Source organism: Hyaena hyaena, unplaced genomic scaffold, assembly GCF_003009895.1.
Source record: "Hyaena hyaena isolate Hyena2069 unplaced genomic scaffold, ASM300989v1 scaffold_399, whole genome shotgun sequence".
In the NCBI taxonomy this organism is placed as follows: Eukaryota; Metazoa; Chordata; class Mammalia; order Carnivora; family Hyaenidae; genus Hyaena; species Hyaena hyaena.
The window spans coordinates 1235074-1262577 of NW_024081033.1; the positions used below are offsets into that span (position 1 = coordinate 1235074).

The 27504-nt window shown below is 45.6% G+C and overlaps 1 protein-coding gene across 1 annotated transcript in view; it reads left to right on the plus strand.

The window, feature by feature from the left end:
• Positions 1-11743, plus strand: part of BCL2 (BCL2 apoptosis regulator) — a 181379-nt gene extending 169636 nt beyond the window's left edge. The window contains exon 3 of the mRNA XM_039251894.1: positions 8705-11743. Within this exon, the coding sequence (XP_039107825.1) occupies positions 8705-8839 (135 nt within the window). The 3' untranslated portion in view covers positions 8840-11743. The remainder of the gene's footprint in view (positions 1-8704) is intronic.
• The last annotated feature ends 15761 nt before the right edge of the window (positions 11744-27504 follow it).

Sequence of the window (27504 nt, forward strand, 5' to 3'; positions counted from 1 at the left end):
TATAGTGAAAGAAGCCCATTACTTCAGTTCCAGAAACATTCGCTGAGTGCTTAATAGATGACAGACACAGGCTTCAGGGATCCAAAGATAAATAAGACGTGGTCGCTGCACCTCCAGGTGCTAATAGTTGAATGGGGGAAGACAGACATGTAAACAGACCATCTTCCGATGATACAGTGAACAAGGAATAGCTGGGGATTATTTAGCTTAATTTAAGGGATTAGAGGAAATGATCGTACTGAATCCTTGAATGAACCAAAGGTAATTTACAAGTGGCAGAAGCTGGGGTCAGAATATTGAGAGCCTCCAGTGCCATGTTAAGTTTAGAGGGGCGCCTGGGTGGCTCAGTCAGTTAAGCGTCCGACTTCGGCTCGGGTTATGATCTCATGGTTTGTGGGTTCAAGCCCCACACCGGGCTCTGTCCTGACAGCTCAGAGCCTGGAGCCTGCTTCAGATTCTGTGCCTCCCCCTCTCTCTGTCCATCCTCTGCTCGTGCTCTACCTCTCACTCTCAAAAATAAAAACAAACATTGAAAAAAAAGGATTTTAGAAGTAAGCGTGAAAGTGACAGGTTTGATTCTGAATAGATCGTTCTGGAGGCAAAATGGAGAGGAGATGGAGGCTGAGAGATCAGATGGAGAATGATAGCAGTAACCTTGGGGATAGACAGTAATGGGGATAGAGACATGTGTAGGTGGTCAATTAGCAGTGAATATACTGGCCCTGTCTGACCGCCCCCCTTGCCCTCAGTGCTCACTTAGCTCACAGTTCCAGCGATGAGACGCAGCATCTGCATCTCTTTCTCTGAGGGCTTTCTCTGGCTTCTAGAACCCACCTGTCTATGTGCACAACTGGCCTAACGTGCTCGGGTATTAATGCCTCCATAGAGCAGTCCTCAGCCAGTGAACGGAAGGAGATGGTGTACAAATATCCCAGCTCCCTAGGCCGTTAGTGGGAGAACAAAAGGTGCATATGCTCTGCACTGACCCCCAGTTTTCCCAGCAGGATGAAGCTTCAAGGGCCAACAGCAGTTACCTGCTTGATAAGGTAATTTCGTGGCTGCTTTCTCACTCCCCTTCCGTCCCTGGGGTCATCTCCCAGATAAACTGCTCACACTCAAATCTTCGTCTTGGGGTCCGCTTCTGGAGGAACCAACCTCAGACTGTGGGCTTCACAGTGGATGGGGGAGGGGGTGAGAAGGAGGAACACCTCTAGGGGACGCTGAGAGCGTGGGTTTACTTGACAGCAGGGGCGTGGGGAAGGCAGGAAAAAAGGCAGGCTTGCTTGAGGGGCTGTGATACTTCAGGGGGGGGGGGGGGCAGGCCAGGCTGCTTTGTTACTTCTAGTGGGACATCACAGAGGGCAACAGGAATGCGAATCTGCTAGTCCAACGAGCAGGTGGGGGTGGGTATCAAGACTTCAGAGACCGCATCAGAGGGATGGTATTTTAAGAGCGTGAGAATGGGGGTGCCTGCGTGGCTCAGCTGGTTAAGTGTCAACTCTTGATTTCACCTCAGGTCATGATTTCACGGATTGTGGGTTCTGTACTGATGGTGCAGATCTGCTTGGGATTCTGTCTCTTCCCCTCTCTCTGTCCCTCCCCTGCTCGTGCTCTCTCTCTCTCTCAAAATAAATTCGTAAATAAACTTTAAAAAAGACCATGAGATTGAAGGAGATTAGTCAAAGAGAGAAGATAGTCCAGACGGAAGCCCAGGGAACACGGAGTACCTACCAGGGGAGGGGGAGGAGGTGCCCATGAAGAATCATGGCAGAGAGGACATTCTGCAGGATGCAACGATTTTCAGTGGTCTCTGCGTCCAGCGTGTTAAAATACTCAGTAGATGCAACCTGAGAATCATCCCGTGGATTTAGCCACAGGGAGGGGACTGGTGGACTCTGGAGGGTGTTTTCAGAGGCACAATGAGGGAGTGGATTCAAATGTGGGCAAGAAGGCAGCAAATGAGGGTGGGTTTAGTCGCTTGTCCAGGAGGGCCAGGAGAGAGAAGATTATGGTTAAAGTAGAACAGCATCAGCCTGGACAGTTCGAGGAAATCTGAATGTTTAAATGCCAAGGAAAAAGAGACAGAAAGAGTGACAGGGGTGAAATTGTAGTTGAGAGTATGGACAGTAGTAGATGGAGAAAGTTTCCAGAAACAATGGGAAACAGTGGAATCGGGGTGCAGGGTGAGAAGGTGCAGGAAAGGACAGATAGGGCTGTAATCAGTGGATGTGCCAGGACAGGAAGCCATGGTGATTCTTGCCCAGTGTTCCCGATTTTCTCAGAGAAGGAGGGGCAAACATTAGTTGCTAAAAGATGAGAACACTTGAGAAAAGTGGTTCCTATTCAGAATGGTCATGGAAAGGAATAGAGAAAAGATTGCACCCAGGGTAAAGGAGGGCTGAGTGGTTTCAAGAACTCACTGAGCCTTGGGGCACCTGGGTGGCTCAGTCAGTTAAGAAGCTGGCTTTGGCTCAGGTCTTGATCTCATGGTTCATGAATTCCAGCCCCACATCAGGCTCTGTGCTGACAGCTCAGAGCTTGGAGCCTGCTTCGGATTCTGTATCTCCCTTTCTCTCTGCCCCTCCCTCTCTTGTGCTCCGTCTCTCTCTCAAAAAGAAACATTTAAAAAATTATTTTTAAAAAAAACCTGACTGAGTCTGAAGACCATGAATTTAGAGCAGCAGTGGTTTGCATTGTTAGGGACTTCGAGAACACTTCGAAGGCCAGATGAGGCTGCTGTGGAATGGAGTCAGGGTTGGACACAGAAAGGTCAGAGATGGGAGAAACCAAGTTGAGGGAAGCAGGGAAGAGACGCTCAAGGAGGGAGATGAACCCACTGCTGGTCAATTATTTTAACCCGTTAAGCACAGGAGATATAAACCTTCTTATACTTCTGCTCTCCTCCACCACCTCATATCTGCTTATCAGCACTTACTGTAAGTAACCTACTGTATCTGTCTAGGTTTCATTTGCCTCTACTATGAACAAAAGGACTTATGTCTTTACTGGGCATTGTTATACCCGTGTAGTTCTGAACTTACTTAGAGGTTCCTTTCAGCTCAAGGTTTTGCTGTTACTAGTGTTGACCTTTTTCTCTTTCTTTTCCTTCCCTAACTTTCAGGCTGCCCTGAAGAAAGGGTGTTCCCTGGAGACTACATTATACAGCCATGAAAAATGGAAAATATCAAAGACATTCTATAGCAGAGTTTGATTTCCTGTCAGCACTATCTGATTTTCTTTTGACTTTCCTCTTACTGCTGACAGGACCGTCTGCTCTGTGCAAGATACAAAATGGCAGCATGCTTTGGTTTCATTTAGTTCAAATATGCATGTAGAGTCATCATCTTTCACTGGATTGGAAGTTTGTTGAGGGCAGGATGGCTTTCCCCCTTAGAATCTCCCATGACCATATAATGTCTGTAACCACAGTCAGCTCAAAGATTGTGGAATGTAGCTGAATTTCTAATTTGTTTATATCCAACCAGGCCATATTAAATTTTCCTGGGGTGGGGGTTGGTGGGGGAACCTGGCTGGCTCAGTCAGTAGAGCACTAGACTTTTGATTGCAGGGTCATGAGATCGAGCCCCACGTTAGATGTAGAGATTACTTAAAAACAAAACCTTAAAAAAAATTTCCCAGTGTTAAGGAGATCTGCAAACCACCATGAGTCAGGCCCGAACTTGCAGATGTTGGTTTAGCTGTTATTGATTTCACTCACAACTATGTTGGGAATATCTTTCCTTGCCAGTAAATATAGGGTTCAATTTTCTTTTTTTTAATGTTTGTTTATTTTTGAGAGAGAGACTGCAAGCAGGAAGGGACAAAGAGAGGAAAACACAGACTCTAAAGTCTCTGAGCTGTCTGCACAGAGCCCGACACGGGGTTCAAACTCACAGACTGCGAGATCATGACCTGAGCCGAAGTCGGACACTCAAGCGACTGAGCCACCCAGGCACCCCTACAGGGTTCAATTTTTAATGGTGAACACTATCCCATTGTATGGATGTGCCAAAAGTTTACCTTACCAACCGTATTTTCAGACATTTGAGTTCTTTTTACGTTTTAATGCACCCTATGCATTTTATTAGTTTTTCAAGCTGAATAACTAGGAGTGGAATTCATAACAAAATGATAATATTTTTTAAACTCCTGATATGCATTGCCAACTACAAATACAATGATCTTTATCTAGGAGACCATCAATTGTGTAAGACTGTCTGGGGCTCCCAGCCCCCAGCCCATCCTCTTTAGCAGAACTCTCTATTCTCTTCAGTTTTTGCCAATCTGACTCATTGGTATCTTAATCTCATTTTATGTGGAATCAGGTTTAAATGAAGCTTCTTGAAGGGCACTGGAGGGGAAAGGAAAATTTGGAGAGCTGCCTCAAGGGAAGGGTGTGTGTGAGAGAGACGGAGAGACAGAGAGATTGAGAGAGATTCAGAATCAGGTGGGAGAGGTCCCGTGTCCCCATGACCAGTCAAAATGTAGGAGGGCTGAGGACACTCTTGCGGTCCCCTTGCTCGGAGTCTTGAGTATAGTCTGTTCCTGCCCACACCCCCTGGCTTATTCCCACTGTGCAGCAAGGGTCTGGGGTCAGAAGTGTGGCCCTCCACCCTGGTGGGCCAGCTCTGGGTGGCGCTCGGACTCCGACCATCTGTGGCTCTGAATTTGAAGTTGGTGGAGGAGCAGTGTGCAAAAGAGCCCCCAGAGCTGGGACCCTGCGGCGTCCTCTCTGAGGGGAGGCTCAGCTGAGGGAGAAAGGCTGCTCACCTCGGGACCTGCCGCGCGTGTCCCTGAAATCTGGCCATGCCTCCCCCCTGCCGCGCCCCCCCCCCGCCAGCCCCCCCCCCCCCCGCCTGCCCTGTCCAGACCTGAGCAACAGTTGCGGTGCCCCCTACGTGCGCAGACTGAGACTCTGTCCACATCACATGACTATGGCTCAGGTTTTCTTTTTCCCTCTTTGTTGCTTTTAATACATAAAATGAGCATGTGTTTATTTAAAACAGCTTTCAAACTTAAACAAATAATGACAGACTGTTCAAACAGACTTCGGAAATCGCCCTAATCAGGATGTTTGAAAAAGCAAGACGACTCTCTATAAAAGTGGCTTGTAGGACCTTCAGTCCTGAAAGCACGGGTCTGCTTTGCACTTTGCAGCTGGAGATGGGCAAACCTCAGGGTCCGAATCCAGTCATGGGGTGGGGGGTGGGAGGGGTCAAATGATGCCCCTCAGCCCTACAACCTGACTTAATAAAATCCGAGGAAGTATAGATGGCCAATGTATTATCACCTCCCATCTTTGGCCGGAACACGTCGCGTGTGTATTTGTACATTTTAACTCCTCCTTTCTATAGAAATGATCAAGCATCTTCAGAACCAAAAGCTGACTCCTTAGAGGGAGCTAGTCAGTTGCTCCTGTGAGATAGCAGGCTCAGTAGACCCTGCGGAAGGCGGGGCAGCTTCGCAAGAGGGTAACTAGCAAACAAGTAAATACAGCCACTAGTTCACATTCGAGGGCACGTTTACAAGTGGCTTTGAGTCGCCTGTGTTAATCTTCACAACAACGAATTTTATGGGTGAAATAAATGAGGCCCAGGGCTGGATAATTTGTTCAAGGTCATAAGCAATAAAATGTCAAAACCGGGATTTCGCCCAGACCTTCTCCCCCAAGTGGAGAGCCATTCCCAGTCACCTGGGGCGGCGTCAGCAACTCAGTGTTTATTCTTTGGGTCAAGAGATGCTACTCTAGCTCATCCCACTCTAGAAATTGTGTATTTCTTTATAAGGCACATCAGAAACGGCCCTTTTGGTCCATTAGAAGCACAGTTATTTACATGAGGGGATGGTGGTCGGGAGAGGGAATTGTTCAGCCCCAGGGAGGTAGGCATATTTGGAGAGGCATTCCTTCTGCCCCCTGGCATCAGTAGCGTGCACCAGGCAAACAGGGAGAAAATGCCAGCCCTGGTCTGTCTCCGCTTCCCCCGCTTTCTCAGGATGGCTCTGTGGTCAGAAAGGTCAGAGGGCAAGGGGCTTATTAGTCCGTTTCATATTCTGCCAAGGGAAACCCCACTGGTAACTGAAGGAAGGCAGGACCCAACCCGGGACCCTCTCACGGTCAAGCCACACTGCATACAGCCCAGGGCCAGGGCCCCGAAGGATTCCGCGCCTCATCTGGCTGGGCTGTGGGAGGTTGCAGCGTGGAGGGGTGGGCTCTTAGATGTTTACAGCTGTGTCTGTGGGATCCTGGGATGCACTTTACAAGAAGCAGAGTTTCTCCCGCTCATAAATCTGTCCTGACCCTTCCTGCCCCATTTATCCCTGATTATATATAGGGAAGGTATGCTCCTTGACAGGCAGTCATGATCGTTACCTCAGCTCTGTCCTAGGAACACTAACCACATATTTCATTTATGTCTCTTGCCTTGCTTTTCTAAGGCTCCAATTTAGAACATGTCAACAATAGATTAGAAAAGAAGAAAACCCTTGCGCCCTCTCCTGGTCAGAGTTAATCTAGTGCATCTGAAAGTCCAGTGCACCCACTTGCCGGGGACCAGTCACTTGTCTAACTAAGGCTAACTGATGCATCTTGTGTTAATCTGACCAACGCTGTTGACACACTAAATGGACCGTTAGGTTTTCTGTGGTCCGGGATCAGAGTTCTCCTAACCCTGCACACAGGTGAAGAATGGGTGGATGATTCTTCATGGTGGGGACTGTCCTGTGCGTTATAAGATGGCGCACAGTGTCCCTCGCAGCAGCACCCCTACCAAAAACATCTCCAGATTGCCCGCAGTGAGAACCCCTGCCCTAAACCCTTCTCTGACTTCTATGAAAGGTGTCACCGATCACAGGGCAACCAGGGAGAGAGTGGGAATGCCATATCACAAACTCTTTGTGCCTCGGGGGGGGGGAGGGGGAGGCAACTTTGATGACAGATCAACTGGGTTCATTTCTAGGAATCTGTCCCTAAAAAGGAACTGTACAGGAATTTGTGTACAAAAATGTATCATATTATCATTTATGACAGCAAAGGTTTCAAACAGATCATCAGTTAAATCAAGTACAGCATTTGTGCAATGGAATATTATACAGTCATGAAGAATAATCGTGCCGATCTATGTTTAATAACATGGGAAGTTTCCCTAATGATGTCTTAAACTCTCACCTTCAGGACTAAGATTCCCAAAGGTTGTCATGTATAGAAGGAATAATTTCAAGTAGGGAAGGTAAGCTTCTGTTGAAGCATTGGGCCAAAGACAGAACTCCAGCCAGTGACTGAATTCAGAAAACTTTAAGTGCGAATTGAACAAATATTTATAAAAACCTACATATATCAAAATCATGAACAGCTCCGGAGAGACAAAGCTGATACCTGGTTCTTCCGTGCAGTACTTGCCCTACACAGACCAAAACACTGAACACCGTCCCATCCACCTCCACACGGCAAAGCCAGAAGGGTGGGCGTGTTGCTGTCTCACGTAATGAAATCGTGTGCCGTGATGCCACGTTGTGGGGAATAATGTGGAACTAGGTCTTGTTCTCTTCGTGTCTGAATAAATCAGACCAAGCGAAAAGAATTTCGCTTACCGCTTTATATGTTCAGATATAGTAAGAGAGTTGTTCAGATACTCATGGGGTCCAACAAACCTCCCCCAACAAACTTAAGAAATGAGCAGCGAGTGATTGATCCAGTCCGGAACAGTCCAGAGAATGTCGTTATGACATACTGCAGACCCGACTTAGATGCAGCAAAAGGAAGGGAGGAGCCATCTTCTTTTCTCAGGGACCTGTGTCTGCAGTGATGCGTCACGAACTGACCAGAAGTGACCATGTGCTTTGCAAAGTGCACAACTTGAGTTAAATCCAGGATTGTGGTCATCCAGCCCGGAAGAAACCCCGCGACAACTTTTTTACCCCGGGAGAACTCTGTTACTTTAGAGGCTAGGCATGCCACCAGGGGAGGCCACCCTGTTTGTGTGCACCGCACCAGCACCCCGGACAGAGCTTCCGTGAGCCGTGCGAGGGCATCAGCAGACTGAAGAGCACTGGTGTGGATCTGGGTTCGAATCCAGTCTCTGCCATTGATTAGACAAATCCCTTAACCTCTGCGTTCCCCCCCCACCCCAGTGTTTTCCCCTCTTCAGAACAGAAGCAAATAAAATGACTCCATAATATTGGCACAAAGAATAAATAAAACGATGCATTTGAGACATTTATCCCAAGTGCCTAGCATACAGCAAAGCATTCAATAAAGGAGCAGACTCATACTCAGTATTTCTTCTTTTTAGGAATGGCCATGCCAGCTAAAATTGCAAAGCCTCCAATATTTTCCAACTGCATTTGCCGTTTTATTTTTCTCCTTAGCACTTAGAAATCTCGAATCCACCCTGTGATACACTTATTTTGTTTGCTGTCTGTGGACCGTGACTAGATAAAAGATTGGTAAAGTAGGAATGTTCGGTCTGCATCGCTCGCTGCTGTGTCTCTGCGGTACTGGCCGCATCAACGGGACCTCAATGACTACCTCTCGAATGAAAGTAAAAAGAGTGGGTCTGAATCACTGCCCCGAAAGAGCGTTTTCTTTTTCCCCATGCCTTTCAAAGGTGCCTCAGTCCTCTGGCTGGATGCCACCCCCCTGGAGGTTTGTCTCCTGTCTCTCTCTCTCTAATTCTCTTTCTTTTTTCTCCCCCTCTCGTCCCCACAGGATGCCTTTGTGGAACTGTACGGCCCCAGCATGCAGCCTCTGTTTGATTTCTCCTGGCTCTCTCTGAAGGCCCTGCTCAGTCTGGCCCTGGTGGGGGCTTGCGTCACCTTGGGTGCCTATCTGGGCCACAAGTGAAGTCAGAAGACCTGCCACAAACAAATATGCAAAAGGTTCACTAAAGCAGTAGAAATATATGCATCGCCAGTGATGTACCATGAAACGAAGCTGTGGTCTCTTAAAAACAAAACCTAAAACAAAACAAAAACAGCTTTCAGGCTCAGCGTCGAATCAGCTATTTACTGCCAAAGGGAAATACCATTTATTTTTTACATTATCAAGAAAAAAAAAAGATTTATTTATTTAAGACAGTCCCGTCGAACCTCCTGTTTTGGGAAACCTTGCCGCTAATTGCCAAGCCCCCCACCCCCTGGCCAGCTCCAACCTGGGGCTCCTGTGCCTGTAAACTCGGATTTCTTTTCCATGTTGTTGGCTGGACTGACTCACCATCTGAAGAGCAAACAAACTGACAAAGGACTTGACTGTTCCAGAAGCCGGGTGTCTGGCTGTTGGGAGTTAGGAAGAAGGTGTTCATTTTCCTTGCATTTATTTGCCGTGGGGGCTGCGATACTAAGAGAGGAAAGGCGATCGGCGAAGTCCATTCTTCCCTGGCCTGAAGAGCAGACACTTTGCATATGGTTCACATGGTACAGACCCAGTTGGAAGAAAAAAACTGGGCAACTTCAGATGGACTTGGTATCCACCGAGATTTCCATCCCCAAGGACCGTGATGGGGAAAATGCCGTTAAACCATAGGAAAGTATTTTTTTAAGCTACCAATTGTGCCGAGAAGCATTCTAGCAATTTATCCAATAGCATCCAGTACCTTAAGCCCTGATGTGTACATTCATACGTTTTTGGATACACTCTCCCCCCCCCCCAATACTGGCTCTGTCTGTGTATGAAACCGAATCCCCTGGAATGCGAGGACGTGAACGTTTTGGTGACTTACCCAGAAGCATCAGGCCGCCGCAAGTGCCTGCGTCCCCCTGAGAGGCCACGGCCTGCAGTCCCGCCGTGTCCCCCGCTCGGAGGCCTCGCCCCGGAACGGAGCCTGGGCACTCGCTGGCCTGCGCGAAGGGGCTGTAAACCGAGCAGTGCGGTCTCCGAAGGTCTGCAAGGCCACAGAGCCCAGAAGCCCACTGTCCAGAAAGAACAGCCGTCGGCCTGGGCCCGTGACCCTGGGCCCCCCACTTGGCGCCCTTTGTCCTCGTGGAGCGTGGAACCCGCAAGCCAAGGCTCTTAAGACGTTGATCGCTGTGGACGGGAGGAAACAGAGGCACCGCGCCTTGCCCGGCCGAGGGGGGCGGTGATGCAGCCACTGGAAGAAAACGCGGGCAGGAGACGCGTGGCCGGAGCGCGGGTGTGGCCGCGGCGCATGCGTGCTGGCCGCCCCCCCCCCCCCCCCCCCCCCCCCCCCCCGCCTGCCTGCGCGGTTTAAAGCAAGGCTTTAAATGACTTTGGGGAAGGTCATAAATCCTAAAGAAAGCGTTGAAATGAGGTGTCATGGATTCACTGACCTATGTCTATGGGATTACGAAGTAAAACATTATCTTGTTATTGTAGTTGGGGTTTTTTTTGAAAACCTGACAGAGGGGAGGAAAAAAAAAAAAAAGTTCCAGGTGTGGAATGTGGGAATTTATCTGTACCTCCTGGGGCATTAAAAAAGAAAAAAAAAATCAGTGCTGAAAACTCTAGAGAAGTAGTGAAGAAGTGAAATCTCCAGCGATTAAACTAGGAAATATTTTTTCAAGTTTAGAATCAGCTTTGAGACATTTATGGAGTCAATGTGGCATTATTGCATTATATACCATTTATCTGTATTAACTTCAGAATGTACTATGTTCCATGTTTAATGCTGTGGTTGATATTTTGAAAGCTGCTTTAAAGAAATACATGCATCTCAGCATTTTTTTAAAAGTCGTATTTAGTTATGGCCTCTACACTATTTGTTAGCAAAAAATTGTCATTTTTTCCATTTGTGATGTTTGTCTCAATTCTTTAAAAGCATTTCCGGGAAGGAGAGAGAATCCCTGGGTCTCAGCTACGTGAAAAACCCCTGGGGCTGCTGGCCACTGAGGGAGGAGCTTTGCTTCAACCAAGTTTTGTACATTTCCTCGTCAACAGAATTGTTTATTGTGAAGCATATATCTGTTGTCCCTTTGACCTTGTTCCTTGAAGGTTTACTGGTCCCTGGGCAAATCAGAATCTAACTCCCATTATTTAGGATGACATACGTGTTTGGTTAAACCCATGAGATTCATTCAGTTGAAAATCCAAACGGTAAATGACCAGGGGATTAAATTCTGGCCTTGATGGTTTGACCTTTAGAGGGTCGCAGTCCGTGGTCTGTTGTGACATGGATCCATCAAGCGCACTCCTGCCCACGGGGCCCTTCCCGTGGCTGTCCTTTGGATTCTTGCTGAAATGCAGTGAGGCCGGTGCCCCTCCTTGAAGCCAGACCTCCCTGGCAGGCCTCAGGGAACGGGATGATCAGACCTTCGAATGATTCTAATGTTTAAGCGAAATACTATTTTCTGAAACGTTTACATTGTCAAAAGCGATGAGTATGGAATATCAGATCCTGTGCTGCTTTCCTACCAAGATCATTTTAGTGGAGTCAATTTGCAGTACACTCCAAGTAGCGACATCCTCCAAGCTGCTTTAGAAGTTAACAATGAAGAACATGGACATTTTAATATAAAGACTGTCTTTTGTTGTTGTTGTTTTTATTGTTCAAAGAGGATTTGAAGAGTATTCTAAAAATGTATATATGTTAAAAAAAAAAAAAGGTCACGGGGGCTAATTTCTGCCTGGTTTTCCTTTGCTGTGGGGTTTTGTTATCTGGTTTTAATGGTAAATGTGCCTGGCCACCTGCCCCCAAAACTGTACAGTATTGTGGCTTCACTTGCTCTAAGAGTAGTTGTTGCATTTTTCTTGTTCTTAAAAACATGTTAGAAGCAATGAACGTATATAAAAGCCTCACTTGTCATTTTTTTCTTCTTCCTTTCAATGTCTCTATTATTTTGCGGTCAGACAACAGAGAACCGTTCCCACCTATCTTGTGCTAAGAAGGGATTCACACCTGAATTACTGGTTTATATGTTGGCCAAGGTCAGAGTTAAATAGAACACATACATTTTCCAAATTGGGGTCAAGGGCTCTCTACAAAGAACCACAGGGAGAGGGGTGCCTGGGTGGGTTAGTTGGTTGAGCATCTGACTCTTGATTTCAGCTCAGGTCATGATCCCAGGGTCGGGGGATCAGGCCCTTCCTTGGGCTCCACACTGAATATGGGGCCTGCTTAATAGTCTCTCTCTCTCTCTCTCTCTCTCAAAAATTAAACAAACAAAACACACAGGGGCTCCTGGGTGGCTCAGTTGGTTGAGCATCCAACTTCGGGTCAGGTCATAAACTCACAGTTCCCAAGTTCGAGCCCTGCATCGGGATCTGTGCTGACAGCTCAGAGCCTGGAGCCTGCCTCAGATTCTGTGTCTCCCTCTCTCTCTGCCCCTCCCTTGCTCACACTCTTGTCTCTCTCTCTCTCAAAAATGAATAAAAACATTAACAAAACACACACACAAGGAGAAAAGCACCCAGGAACCACCTCAATCCTCCTGTGCGCTCACTGCACAAGCACTCTGAAAGCTCAAATGACAGCTGACATACTCCATAGCACACAGTTCATCTCAGGTTTTTCAGTGGCTGGAAATCCTTGCAGTTTAAGATTTGAAGTCAAGTCACATTTCAAATTAAGGAAGCACCTTGTAAAGAAAAAAATAACCCAAAAAAACCAACATTCTCTGCCCCAGCTTACTTATCTCTGAATATTCAGATATGACGTTCCATTTACATGTGACTTTTATTTCATTGGTAAATGTTTATTGTTTATCATCTAAGGACCTAGTCCTGGCCCAATATGGGAAATTAGGAAGTGATTACAAATCAAGAGGAGCAAAAATAATTAGGATTAAATGTAAGTAAAGTAGCCTATGTTATAATTAAACGTATGCTAAAATGACTAATTTATAAATGTGAACTTCAGTGCTAATGTCAATTGTACTTTTAGGGCAGTGGCTGTTTTTATACTTTCTTATCACTTATAGTTAGTAATGTACACCTACTCTATCAGAAAAAAACAGGAAAGGCTTGAAATATAAGCCATCCTAAGGAAATTAGGGAGTCAGTTGAAATTCTATTCTGATCTTATTCTGTGGTGTCTTTTGCAGCTCAGACAAATGTGGTTACACACTTTTTAAGAAATACAATTCTACATTGTCAGGCTTATGAAGGTTCCAATCAGATCTTTATTGTTATTCAATTTGGATCTTTCAGGGATTTTTTTTTTTTTTTTTAATTATTACAGGACAAAGGACATTTGTTGCGAGGATGGGAGGGAGGAGGAATTTTCAGAGGAGCAAAACTTTCCCGAGACAGGATCAGGAAGGTTTTCAGAGTGGCCAGGACCGCAGGGGAATGGAATGGAAACAAGTGGGACCTTTAGTAGGGTCAAGGCGATGCCTCCATGAAGGACCTTCAGCAATAAAAGAGAAGCAGGTTTAAGTTCTGGGGCATGCGTAGATTCTAGAGACTTCACAACACCTCAAAGTCCAGCACTCTTTTAGACATTTACCATTAATGGTATATATTTCAAGCCTGGATATGTCTAATGGCTATTTAAACAACAACCTTGCAGTTTTAACCGACAGGACTCTTAATGAAAACTTCTGGTTGGTAGGGACATCTATTTCTAAATATTATGCACAATACAGTAGGGTAAGGAGTGTGAAACTGAATTGGGTAAGTGGTAATACAAGACCCTTATCCTTACCTGAAGAATCACTCTGTTCCATGTCTGTGCTCACAGGACAGAGTTTGGACGACTGTGAAATATGCATCCCACTGGGCATGGAAAAAACCAAGTGGAGTATGAATGCTTTTGTACCAATTCATAAGGACAACCCCAGAAAATAAAGCTAATATCCTACCTTGATGACAAGGTTGTTCAGTACACCAAATAGTAGAGGCCGATTTTAGGCAGACAGATTTGAGCTGTGAAAGGCAGAAGGGCCCAGGGCACCCACCTGGCTGAATCCAGACAGGCCCATCAGGCGACTCACCTGAAAATGTCCATAGGCCCTAACTGACCAATAGGCTACTTACAACCAGGCAAAGGTTGTCCTTGCAGATAAGACAGCCTCTCTCTCCTCTGCTGTCCTGCACACTGCTCCCTTCCGGTGTTCTCTAGAAACTTCTATCGCCTTTGTTCTGCCCCAGGTGAGTTCTTTCACCTCCCGTGCCACTGGCTTCCACCCAATTATCATCGCCTCATGTTGGGGGCCTCCATCTGATCAAGAAACACACCATTTAGACACCACACAAATGTTGTTAGGTGAACAACACTGCTCAGAGCTTACTTCCATAAAAAAAAAAAGCAAGAATAGACTTGATGGTGAATCTAGCTTTTTCTAGTAATAGGCAATTTCTGCTTAGGAATACATGTCCTTCTTGGCGGGGAGGGAGCGGAAGAGAATAATCCAGCCCCATTCATCTCAGTAAGAGGTGCACCGCCAATAAATTAATTTTTTATATTTAATAATTATCAAAATTTATAACCTATTTGTACATCTTTAAGAATTGGGTAATAATAATAATAGTAACAATTACTCAACCCAGGAACAAAACTGTAAAGCCTTATGTCACAAAAATTTATAGACTTACTTTGGTGGTAGAAATTTATGGGCAGTTAATTAATTTCAAACTTTCAGTTTTAAGAAATATCACATGAGGATAAAATGGAGGGGTAGAAAGATGAATTTTGGAGGGAAAAGGAAAAATGTAAAATTTCCAAGTGTCCAATAAGTAATTTGTCCCTGTGTTTTTTCATGATGCTGAGTATCAAATCATTGTCATATTTCGATTCCAAGTCTATAAAGAACAAATGTATTTTAAAAAATTTTTTTAAATTATTTATTTTTGAGAAAGAGAGAGAGACAGAGCATGAGCAGGGGAGGGTCAGAGAGAGAGAAGGAGACACAGAATCCAAAGCAGGCTCTAGACTCTGAGCTGTCAGCACAGATCCTGATGCGGGGCTTGAACTCCCAAACCATGAGATCATGAGCTGAGCTGAAGAGATGCTTCACCACCCAGGTCCCCCTGTTTTTAAATGTCAATTGTTATCTTTTCAGACAAGCTTGAAAATATGTGTCAAAATTCTATTTCAAATCAGGGGTTCTCTCTTGGAAGAGACCTCCAAACAAGAAAAAAATGGTGCCGTAACCAAAGAATGGCCAAATTCTGACTGTTGCCTTTTATGATAGCTGTGTGAGGAGCCCTATCTTCTCAGGACTTCTTCATCCCACTAAAGTCTATCTGGAAATTACTCAAGCATTTTATCAGGAATCATAATTACTTCATGGAAGGGACGACCTCATCGTCATACAAAAATGTTCTACCATTGGCAGTTTGGGGACACTTTTCTTTCCCATTCTATTAACAACACATTGCAAATTAAATCCTTTGCAACTGTTTACATTTACATTGGAAAAATTAAATGCCAAACATGGGTAAGGGTGGAATTTGTCTTTCAAATTTTTAGTGGCACACCAGCACCTCTCAGCACCTCCTCGGGGCTCTGTTGAGAGCTCTAAAGCAGAAGAGGAAGACGGGTGGGAAGGAAGAGCAGAAGATACACTCCCTCCCTCCAGGACCCAGCAGGGCTTTTGTATTGAAATAAATCTTTCTGTCAGCACCAAGGAGGTAGGTAAATGGTAATAATAATTGCAATAATTACTCATTCCAGGAACAAAAGATAATAACAATAAAGCCTTAAGGTCACAAAAACTCATTTAAATGCACTGGCTTCCTTTTGTTATAGAAAAGTATAAGAGGCTCTCAATTTAAAATATTTTCTATTTGTTGCAAATTTATGCAAAAATTATTTTTTGTTTGTTTTGCATTAAAAAAAAAAAAAACCCACAGCCTCATTGCCCACCTTCTCTTACTTAATTCTCTGTCTGTGGTTGCCTGCCCATGTACTGTTCTTAATTTATACTGCTGAAATATCTGAGCCCACATCAGTGATGAAAGGCATGTCCCCAAAGCAATCAGGCCTCTTCTCTCTTTTCTCACCCCCTAGAGAAGAACTCTCTGAGTTGACTTTAATTACAGCCTCCTTGCAGGGTCTCCTATGGTTCCATGGACCCAGAGTCAGAATCTCTGAGAGGGAATGTCAAAACTCTGAAGAGCCTGATATTTTTTCCCTGCTTGAAAGCTAACAAGTCTGCTTGCCACCATTTAATGGATGCTGGTCGAAAACATGAGATCCCTGGGTCAGAGACAAAGGACAGGTTATTACTGAGAGCACTCGAAGTAGTCAGAGTATCAGCATTTTTGAGCCTGGTCCCTAAGCACCGATTCCCACAAGAGTATGTGAAAAGGACCAGAAGGCATCTGCGCACACAGTGGGTTGTGATACAGGAGAGGAACTCTCAGTTTAGGAATTTAGGCAACTCCTATCATTTATAATGAGCAGTAAGCATGTCTGCCCTTTGCTCTGGAAGAAGGCACCGTGTCTGTCTTTGCTATACAAACAGCCCTGGAAAGTATGGAACAAAGAAGTCAAATGCCTTGCTTGCAACATGCGCAGAAACATGAGAAACCCATGGTGAATTGTCCCCCAGCGGTAACACAGAACAAGTCTACCCATGCTGTAGATCAGGCCCCTAAATGCAAAGACAGCAAACATATATTCCTGCATGGACACACCCCATGTATCAACGTCTCTTTAATAGGATTACACCAAATATGATCATGGTTCCTTAGCTAAGAGCTAACTCGATGCTGCTGATCATCAAAGATAACCTTGGGTCTCTCTTCTCAGCTACCTGTTATCCATGAGCAACTAGATATTTACTATCATCTCAACACGTCAACCAAATCTAACTTACAATCTGTTCCCAAGGTTAGGTCTTTCCCTAGCTTCTTCTTTCCCTAGCTTCTTTTCTATCTTATTTCCCTGTTTTCCAGGTTAAGCACCTTGGACACAGCATTCCCGTTCAGAGCTCTTTGGTTGGGTTGATTAATGGATCCAGTCATCCAACAGACATTTGTGGAACTCCATTCCAAGCACAGGCGGGGGACTGGGCTCTGGAGTTTGGGAGTGATTAAGACCCAGTCTTCAGCCTAAGGGAAACTTGTTCTAGTGCCTTGCCTATTTGTTTTTGTGTTTTTTTTTCTTTTTAAAAATATTTATTAAGTCCCATTTAATGGACTCATTGTTTTCTGGACACATCTTTAGCATCAATCAGGAAGAAGTCACTTGCTATTTACATTACTAAATGTTGTCTTTCAAAATTGGCTGTTTAGGGACAGGTTCCCATAGACAAACAATAAGCATGTCTTTCTTTCTAAGAGATCCAAGCCTTTCTAGGATCCAAGCCTTGGATCTTTCTCTGAAACAGCTGGCTTCGGTGCTTATGAAGCTATGGATTTTTCTCTGCATTCTTTCTCTGTTTTTCCAGAGTTGGGGCCTATTTCATCTCAGGCAGGCAGGCAGGCAGGCAAGAGCAGAAGCTAGCTGCAAAGACTACGTCAAACTCAGTGGAAAGTAGACCCAGACTGGCTTTGATCTTCTCTCCCAAGGGGAACATCACCTCCTATATCCATGTGGAAATCCTCAGCTGGGGAACAAAAGAAAGAAAAGGAGGAATAAAATATTTATAGGAAAATTATTTCTCACAAGCAAGCATTTGTTCTAAAAGCTTTTAGAAATGTAATTATTTTTCTTCTTCTTGGGCTTTTCTGTTTTCAATATGAAACACTTTCAAGTCCCCTGGTCCCATTTCCAGGAAGCAATAATCCATTTTGCCTTGGGTGGAGTTTAGGAAAGAAACTAGGTTGCAGAAATGAAAATGTTTCCTTTGAAATTGTCACATGGAAGTCTTGCCACTTCTTTAATGTCTTGCATAAGAAGGGCCCTGTTCCCAAGGGCACAATGAACCAGCTGTCCTCTGGCCCTTTGCTGCAAGAGTCTCTTTTCTATTTTCCTCGCAGCTGTACTCCTAACCCCACTTACCCTCACCTACCAAGTGACTCTTATCCAAAGGGGAAACTTCTGGACCAGAGCTGTCCAATAGGAATAAAACGTGAGCCACAGATGTGATTTTTCAGTTTCTAGTAGTCCCATTAAAAATTAAAATAATACATAAAATAAATTTTAATAATATATTCAACTTAACCCAACGTATCATGTCAACTTCTAATCCATATAAAAACGATTGAGGCTATTTCCGTTCTTTTTAAAGTGAAGTTTGAAATCAGCGTGGATGGACAGTTGGAGCACCTCTCGATTTAAACTAGCCACATTCCAGGTGCCAAGAGCCACGTGTGGCTGGACATCGCGTCTCTGAACTCAAGTACAGCTTTTTACAGCTCACACACGACACTGTCTATGAAATGCCTTCCTCCACCTGCTCCCCACCCCCCTCCCCCGTATTCTACCCCCAGTTGCTGCTAATTAAGTAGCTAAGGCTGGAAAGCACCTTTCTCTTAAACTCCCCTCTTTCTCTCTAGACATAACCAGAAGAGTTCTTGCTTTTGAAACATTTGCTGTCAGTGAAGGGGAAACTAGACTGCACTGTGTTCAGTGCAAGTATTGCAGGCCCTACTGGTGAGCTTCAAACATTTGATGTCAGAAGACCCGGGACCCGAATTCTGGCTTACTGAAAGGGTAAGTTTGTGTAAAGTATTCTGCCTCTTTGAGTCTTAGGTTTCTCCTCCATTCAACAGGGCGTACGTACCATTTGGCCCACTGCATTCCACCAGCCACTGGGGACAGTGACGGGAAGGAGACCAAAATAGTGGGGGTGCAGGAGTAGTAAAGGCATGTCAAATAGAAAACATTTATTATTCCAAACCATTAAAAGCTGTGCAGCCACAGAAAACAATAAACCACAATATCTACAAGACAGAGTAACCATTTACATTAAGAAACTGAATCAGGGCACCCAGGTGGCTCAGTCAGTCCAGCTTTGGCTCAGGTCATGATCTCATGGTTGGTGAGTTCGAGCCCCGTGTCAGGCTCTGTGCTGGCAGCTCAGAGCCTGATGCCTGCTTTGGATTCTTTGTCTCCCTCTCTTTCTGCCTCCTCCCCTGCTCGTACTCTGTCCCTTTGTCTCTCTTTCTCTCTCTCTCAAAATGAATAAAAATGAAAACAAAATTTAAATAAAGAAACTGAATCAAGAAGCAAATTCCTGTAATTAACCACCATGTCAACAATTTTCTTAATCATTACCAAACCTTGACTTTTCATTTTTCTTTACATACACACACACACACACACACACACACACACACGGAGACAGAGACAGAGAGAGGATGATAAATTACCCCCTGGATAATAATCAACTGTGGTCCTTGGAGCCAGGTACACATCATAAGAATCCATCTTGATAATGCCTAGCTATAAACTTAGTAACGATCTTGACAATGACACTGCAGAGAACATTGCACATGGACCTTATTTTCAAAGACCAACAATTTGAGATGTCTGGAGGGAGTTCCTGCAATATCTCTATCCCATAACCACCTGGATATTTCCTTGCCCTGATAGCTTTTAGATTAGTAACATTAGCTTCTAACATTCCCTATGACACCACTTAAAACTTACCTTCTCATTGTTTTCTTTAAAATGAGATCTGTGTGCAGGGGACTAGGGAAATATGTTGTCTTCATTCCTAAACTGTTCTCTCCAAAGTGTTACTTAAAAATAAAATTCTAATTTTAGACTTTTCCCTTTTGCCTTCACTAATTACTTCCTTTGTGTTCTGCCCAATGGTACCATAAGTAATTCAAGTTCAAACAGAACTTAGTCACTGTTTCCTCACACTCATCTCCTACGTCTGGGGAAGCCATGTAGGCTCCACAAAGACAGAAACCAAGAAGGGCCTTTGTCTTCATGAAGACACAATTGTTGTTGCTCTGAACCAATCACATGTGACCAGTTTGCCCTTGTCCAGGAGCACAGAGCATGTTCTCACCCCAAAATCCATACTTGCCAGTTGTATGATGTATGGAAATAAACAAAGACCAACTAAATGAGAAGAGTCAAAGGCTATTTATCCAGAGCCAGTTATATATAGCAAGGACGTCAGCCACCATCACTTGCATTTGGCAGAGACTCAAAGGTAGGCAGAAGGAAAGTTTTACAGTGGAAAAATCTAAGGCTTTGGGTATGCCCTGATTGGAGGCTGTTGGCATGGGGAAGCCACAGGAGGGCCAACTAGAAGTGAGCATCCTATGTGATTAGTTGGAGAGCATAGTTGGCTTTCTCTGGCTGGTCCCCAGTTGGAGGTGGGGACAAAGATCAGGGAAGCTGACAGTTATTAATCAGGTCCTGGCCATTTGGGGCCAATTGTTTCAGGAGTCATTGGCTTCCGAGATTGTTACTAGAGACAGAAGTCTGACTTCCTACAGTGTGATTTATAGAGAACAGGTCAACTTCCTGGCCTGGTTCCTATACATAATGGGTTGGTTTCCTGGCCTGGTTGCTATAGATTGTGGGTCAAAGTTTGATGAGAGAAGGAAGGAGACACAGAATCGGAAGCAGGCTACAGGCCCCAAGCTGTCAGCACACAGCCTGATGCAGGGCTCGAACTCACAAACCATGAAATCATGACCTGAGCCAAAGTTGGACGCTTAACCAACTGAGCCACCCAGGTGCCCCTGTATATTCAGTCTCTTAATGCAAAATGAAGCCTGTGAAGATGGCAGTAATCTATGAGGGGATCAACACGAGTGATCAGGAAATTATCAAATGAGGTCACCAGAGTTATACACCACCCATTTGTTACCCAGCCATTTGTTAGTGCCATCCTCTGAGTCTTCACCCACTTCACAGCCACACAGCTTGGTGACATTTTCCCATCTCCGATGCCACATTATCAAAAGAGTGCTTCAAGTACACTCACAGTCCTGCCAATGCCACGAAGAACATGACTGTGCAGGGCTGGAATGTGGGAGTTCAGTCAAATGTCTGTGCAACAGCTCACCCCTGGGGCCCCAGACCTTTCTAAGATAGAGGACTTGGAAGTATAACCTTGGATTCAGCAATTCTTAAGTGCTCTGCCATAGTTTTTTTTTGGGAGAGCTGTACCCACTTCCAAATGGATCCACTCCTGGCTGTGATAATGCAATTTCTGAAAACTCATGGAAAAGCTACCCAGCATTTACTGGGTTGATACTTTGTGAAGTGCTTTACCTATGCTGCCTCATTTAATCTATCCCAGCTGCCCTACAAGGTGGGTACCATTATTGTTGAATTTTCTAGGTCCCACTGGGCAAAGTCAAGGTGTCTTCAAGAGCCATGCTCCTTCTGGAGGTTCTGGGGAGACTTTGTCACTGCATCTTCCAGCTTTTAGAGGCACCAGCATTCCTGGGCTCATGGCCCCTCCCTCACATCACTCCAACCCAAACTTCTGTCAGCACCTCTCTCTTTCTCTCTCTCTCTCATTCTGATCCTCCTGTGTCTCTGTCATAGAAGCCTATGTGGCACTGAGCCCATCCAGACATCCAGGATAGCCTTTCCATCTCAAGATCATTAACTGAATCACATCTGCAAAGTCCACTGTACTGTGTAAGTGACAAAGTCGCAGGTTCCAGAGACTGGGACAGGCACATCTTTGGGGGGCCCATTATTCAGCTTACCACAATAGATTTAAAAAACTGAGGTTCAGAGAGGTTAATTTATCTTCATAAGGCCTCATAGCTCATGGTAGTGAAGCTGAGGTTTGAGTTTTCCAACTCCCATCAGACTTCCCTTTCTGAGTTCACCAACAACGCCCATGAGGCCAAACTCAGTACATTGTCACATGTGCAAACTATAACCTTCGGCCCCACACGTCCACAGGCATGTTGGTCTCCATCACCACCAGCCAGCATGGTCAGCTTCTGGCCATCCACACACCTTGGTCTAGAAGCTCCAGGAAGTGTTCAGAAGACCACCATCTGTGGAGACAAGGTCTGGTGGCCAGAGGTTGTCGTCTTGAAGCTCAGCCTTGACTTCCACAGCCACAGCCCAGCAGTTTCCTCTGGTGTCCGGTTCATCTTGCTTCCTTCCTGTGCATCCTCCGTGCACACCCCACTCCCACTCTGACCCCCTTAAAATTCTTCCCTAGTTCTGTCGTCAAAGCACACAGGGATAACACAGGAATGATGCCTTCCCTACAGTTCCTCTCTCCGTTTCCTGTTTATAATAGGTCAAGGGTTAGGAAGAATATCTGGTTTAACCAATAATTATTTCCAAGGAATGTGACCGCACCAGCCCCTGGATTGTCAGGGTGCCATGCTGTGGACCAGAGGATTCTGGGAACTGCCACAGTACATCTCCCGGTTGAGTCCAAATGGGAGGAGGACTCACCTTGGGAGGAGGAAGATCCCCTTGGCACCACCACAAAGGTCTAACCTTCTGCTCCACCATAACCTTCCCTCTTGACTGTAAGAAAACTCAGGAAGCCCTTGCTCAGCCAACCAGGGAAGAATGACAAAAGATAGGAGAATACCACTATTGGGTGTGCTAATTCTCCAACCTTCTGGGCTCTGGCCCTTATTTGCCAGACCTGGAGTATTTGATGGATACTCCATTCCCCATGCCGTCTTCCGTCTCTGTGCCGGGAGGGGATGCTCTGCTGCTTTCTTTTGTATTTCTTTATTGCACGTGGATGGACAAGGACATTGAAGAACAAAAGGAGAGGTGTTCATTATAGAGAGGAAATTAATAAGACCACGGCGAGCCCAGATTCTTTCTTTTATCTTCTCTCCATACCATGGTTCGTTTAACTGTTAGAATAATTGCAGATCCATTTCACTTAATTAATAACTTAAAACTATTACGCAGAATTCCCTTTGATCTCCACTTGGGCAAACTGTATACAGGGAAGCCTAGTAGGAAAGGTGGCTCCCACAGGAAGTTTCTGGTCCTCTCTTTCAGAGGATCTTTTTCAGAAGAAGGGTCCCTGAGTCCTGAATTCCCCATCTTTAATGCTCTGTGGCCCTCTGTACTTGTGTTCTGCAACCGAGGAAGGCCCAAGGCCTCCCACCCAGCATGAATTCTGGCCCCCAGTGAGATCTTGCATGAAACACTGCATAAATCTTGGACACGGTTGAGTGAGGGAGACATTTACTGTCTGTGTCGGCTCTCAGTGGCTAATTGTCTACGTGGACGCATGTGTGACAAGCCTGTATGACTGTCCTCCCTGCCCGAGTCTGAACAATGATGCTGACCGACTGGATGTTATACTGATAGGTCCTGTGATTCCAGGGCACAGCTGACCTGTTGGCCTTCTCATGTAACTGATTCCAGTTTCCCAAGGGTCTTTAGGAGCATAATAATATTACGAGCACAACCTCGGATAAGGAATAAGTAGAGCAATGTTTCTCCAAAAATTATTCCAGTCTCCCTTTTTCTTCTGAAATTCACAGGTCACTAAAAGTGGGAGAATAATTTCAACATAGTCGACCCCAGCGTGCCGAGCATCTCTCAAAAGAATCCCTGTTCTTTTTTTTCTTTTTTAGAGAGACTTTTTTCCTTTTGAGAGAGAGAGAGAGAAAAAAAACTTAAGCAGGCTCCACACTCAGTGCAGAGCCCAGTGCAGAGCTCCATCGCACAACCCTGGGACTATGACCTGAGCCAAAATCAAGAGTCAGACACTCAACCAACTGAGCCACCCAGGCACTCCAAGAATCATTGTTCTTATCCTTCAAGACCATTATTATATCAGATTACCTCACTTGCAAAAATCAAATATACACTCAATAAAGAAAATTTCTTCCAAACGTAAAGTTTAAAATAAGGGACATCACACAGAATTCCAAAACAGCCAAGAAATCTGTTTTCATAACTCCCTGGAGATCCTTGGAAAAGTCATTGACCTTCATGGGTCTTATTTTCTTAAAATTCAACAAAAATGAACACCTCGGCTGGGTAATCTCTGAGATCGCACCATTCGACAGAACTCTCCACGATGAGGGAAGTGTTCTGTATGTGTGCTGCCTGATGTCGTAGCCACCACACGCATCTGAAATGTGGCTATTGTGGCAGAAGAACTAAATGTTACATTTATTTCTATTTAATTGAAGTTTAAAAAGTCACATGTGGTAAGTGGCTGTATATTGGACAGGGCAGCTATAAGGAAAATTAAAAAGGAAGTAGAGGCTGATGTTCTTGGCCTGGGCCGGCCTTGGGTCTACAGTTAGGGAGAGCCATTCCTCTGCTACAGGTGTATTCTCAGACACTTGCAGCTTGGGGAGGAAGGGAAGACTATAGGGCCCAGTAAACCGCACATCTGCTTTACGATCAGCAAGACCACTTCGGGTCCAAAGGAGAGAGGAGAGGAGGACCGGCTGAGCACTTTCAGATACAAGTCATGAGAGAAGCCTGCCATCTGACAAGAAAGAAAAAGACAATGTCTCTATGATCCATTTGGCCTTCCTAAATGTCTTGGGTTTTTGGACAGAAAGTGGGAACTAGTCTAGTTAGATAAGAGAGCTGGCTCCCTGCCGCCAATCAATCAGAAAGCTTTTAAGATGGAAGTCGATGAAAAATGTATTAAATACACACACACAAAATAAATCAAATGCAGCGAAGTTTTCAGCTTAGAAGCACTCCTGAGGGCCAGAGTCCAGGTTCTCACAACATAAAACCTTCATTAAGACCTCATTCCATGTTGGACTCAAATCCACCTTTCCTAAGGGATCAATGAGGTCCATCAAGGTATTTCCACTTTTTTGGTGTGGCAGATGGGGAGGGATCTGAAATGTAGTACTTTTCTACCCTCCCCCAGACCTGATTTACTCTCTGAAAGAGAGGCAAGGGACACACTCGTTAGTGTCATTGTGTTTCGTACAGTCACTGGCCTTTAAATGGCCACATTAAAAACTCTTTCCAGGGCCCCGTAGAGCTAGGCGATTATGTTTAATATAACCTTCTGGGTTTTGGTTTCATGCAGACCAACAAAGAATATGGAAACATGTAACTCCATACTGCCCCAAGTACTTCTACAGCTTGAGTCTCAATTAAAATGTTTGTTTACTTATCTGTTAATCTCATTATTTTTTTTTTCTAAATCTGCTCTCAGTGAGCGAGAGTTCAGAATCTGAAGTTCAGCCATTTCTGAAATATGACCAAAATGGAAATGTGGAGAGAGAGTGCTATTCACCTGGGGAGAGAAATACGTAAACTCCCACGTGAATGACTTGGAGTGTCCTTTAACTTTCGCTAACAGAAAACCATTTTCTATGGAGAAAGTATGTGCACAAAGGAGTAACTTCTTAGAAATTTAGCAGTGATTTTATCGTGGTAAATTGAGCCACGTCCCAATGAGAATACTTGCTATTATTGCTAGAAATGCATAGAGCCTGTATTTATTTTCAGAGGGGTTCAGTATCATTTTTATTAGTTGCTCTTCACAAAAAGCAAAACAGAAACCACCCTAAACCTCTGAGAGGTAGATCAGATTTTATCTCTCTCTCTCTCTGTTTTTCCTTCCAAACGAGGATACCACACAAAGTGTTTTGCCCTGGGGTCAGCTAGCCCATCGGTGGCTGGACTGGGGTTAGACGCTCTGGTCTCTAGACTCCCAAATGCTGATCGTCCCTGGGGCTTATCCTTCCGTCCCCCTTGGGGACATGCTTCAGGGCGCTGTGCACTGGTAACTATGCCAACAGACATGTCCTCCTCCCTAAATGCTCCCCATTTCACCATCCCGAGTCCCCGAAGACTCCCAACTGCCTCACCAGGGAGACCTTCTCAGGTGATTCTTTTGCTTCCTTTGTAACTAACACCACCTGGATGGAGTCCAAGATCCTTCTTGTTCTGAATTCTCTTCTATAGCAAATAAGTCATATTATTAGTTTTCCTATGATCTGGCCATAACCGCTAGGCTGTCTTTCCCTGAGGAAGAATGTTATTCTGACAGAGCATAGCTTTCCCCAGGTGTGGCCGAGGGCTGGGGAGAGCATCTCCCGGGCTGGGCACAGGATTGCCAAGCAGGGCAAGGTCATCCCTGTCCTCGGGAAGGCTAGAGAAGGGTCACTGTCGAGGGGAGCCCACTTCTGCCTGCAGGCCGTACTCAGGGAGGGTAAATGCATCGTCCCAAGGCTCCCTTCAGCAGCAGACCCCGAGGAGGAGATCCTGGCTTCCAGAAGAGGGCAAAGCAAGATTAAGAAAACAAAACACACAAGTAAACTGAACAGGTCAGCGAAACAAGAGCCTCAGCTCTGCACCCACGTTTCCAAGTTAGCATATCATCCACATTTCCCGGTTGGCCACTGCAGCGTTTCCCAAAGCATGCGCTTCGGAACACCGGCTCCAGGAGGCGCTTTGCAGAAATGGAGTCTCACCGTCGGATAGGCTGCTTGAAAGCAAGGTGTGATCCCCTCCGCCTGTCAGCTCCTGCCCAGCTGAAGTCTCCAGTGACTCCCGGGAACCCTCGCCCCTGAAGCCCAGCCCTGGGCCCCAGGACCCGCTTCTCCCCTCGCTGCAGAAGAGGGACCATGTGGCTGAAGACCTGGCCGTCCCTCCTGCAGGCCACAGGCTCTTGGCGCAGCAGCCCAAGGCCTTGGCTTCTGTCTATGTGCTGTGTTGATCCACTTAGAAAATGCTTACCGGCTGATACCAAAAAGGGATGTCCCAACGGAAAATGATCATCATTTCTGGGTTCCTCGGGACCTCCCAACCGCCAGCCATGCCCTGGGGGAAGTGGAGAGACTCTGTTGTTCCTTGGCCAGGGGTCTCTCTAAGCAGATGCCGTGTTCCTGCTGCTGTGGGCTTAGGTTTACCCCCATTCGGAGAAGTAGCTGATTCTTCTGACCCGCACCATTGGAATCCCAAGGATCCAAAGGAGCATTCCGGAACCAGGTTTTAGTGAAAGCAAAAACGTGTTCTGGTTTCTTGTTCTCAGCTTTTCACTCTTGCTCAACAGAACCATGTCCTTTCTCCCTTCTCTCGCCTACCGATCACGAACCAAGGCCTTTTTGGAATGATTTCCTCCAGGCCTCTCCAGCAATTTTCAACTGCTCCCTTCACCTCCTTCCTAAAATATTCACATGTGCCTGCACCCATGCACCCCCATGCACACACGCATGCACGCACACACTTACATACACACCTACACACGCATGCACACACACACCCACCTCCATACACACCTACACATGCATATACCCATGCATGCACGCACACACTTACATACACATACACGTGCATACACACATGCATGCATGCACACAGCTACATACACACCTGCACATGCATGAATGCACACACCTACACACATACAAGTGCGTATACACATGCATGCACACACACACCTACACACACATACATGTGTATACACACACGCACACACCTACATACACACCTACACGTACATATACACGTGCACACACACCTACACACATACACGTGCATGCACGCACACACCTACACACATGTGCACGCACGCACACCTACATACAAATACACATGCATATGCACATGCATGCACGCACAACCTACACACACACCTACACATGCATACACACATGCATGCACATACCCACCTACATACACACCTACACGTACATATACACATGCATGCACACACCCACCCACATACACACGAACACACACGCACGCCCACACCCACACAGTACACGTGTACATACATGCATGCGCACACCTACATACATAATACATGCATATGCAC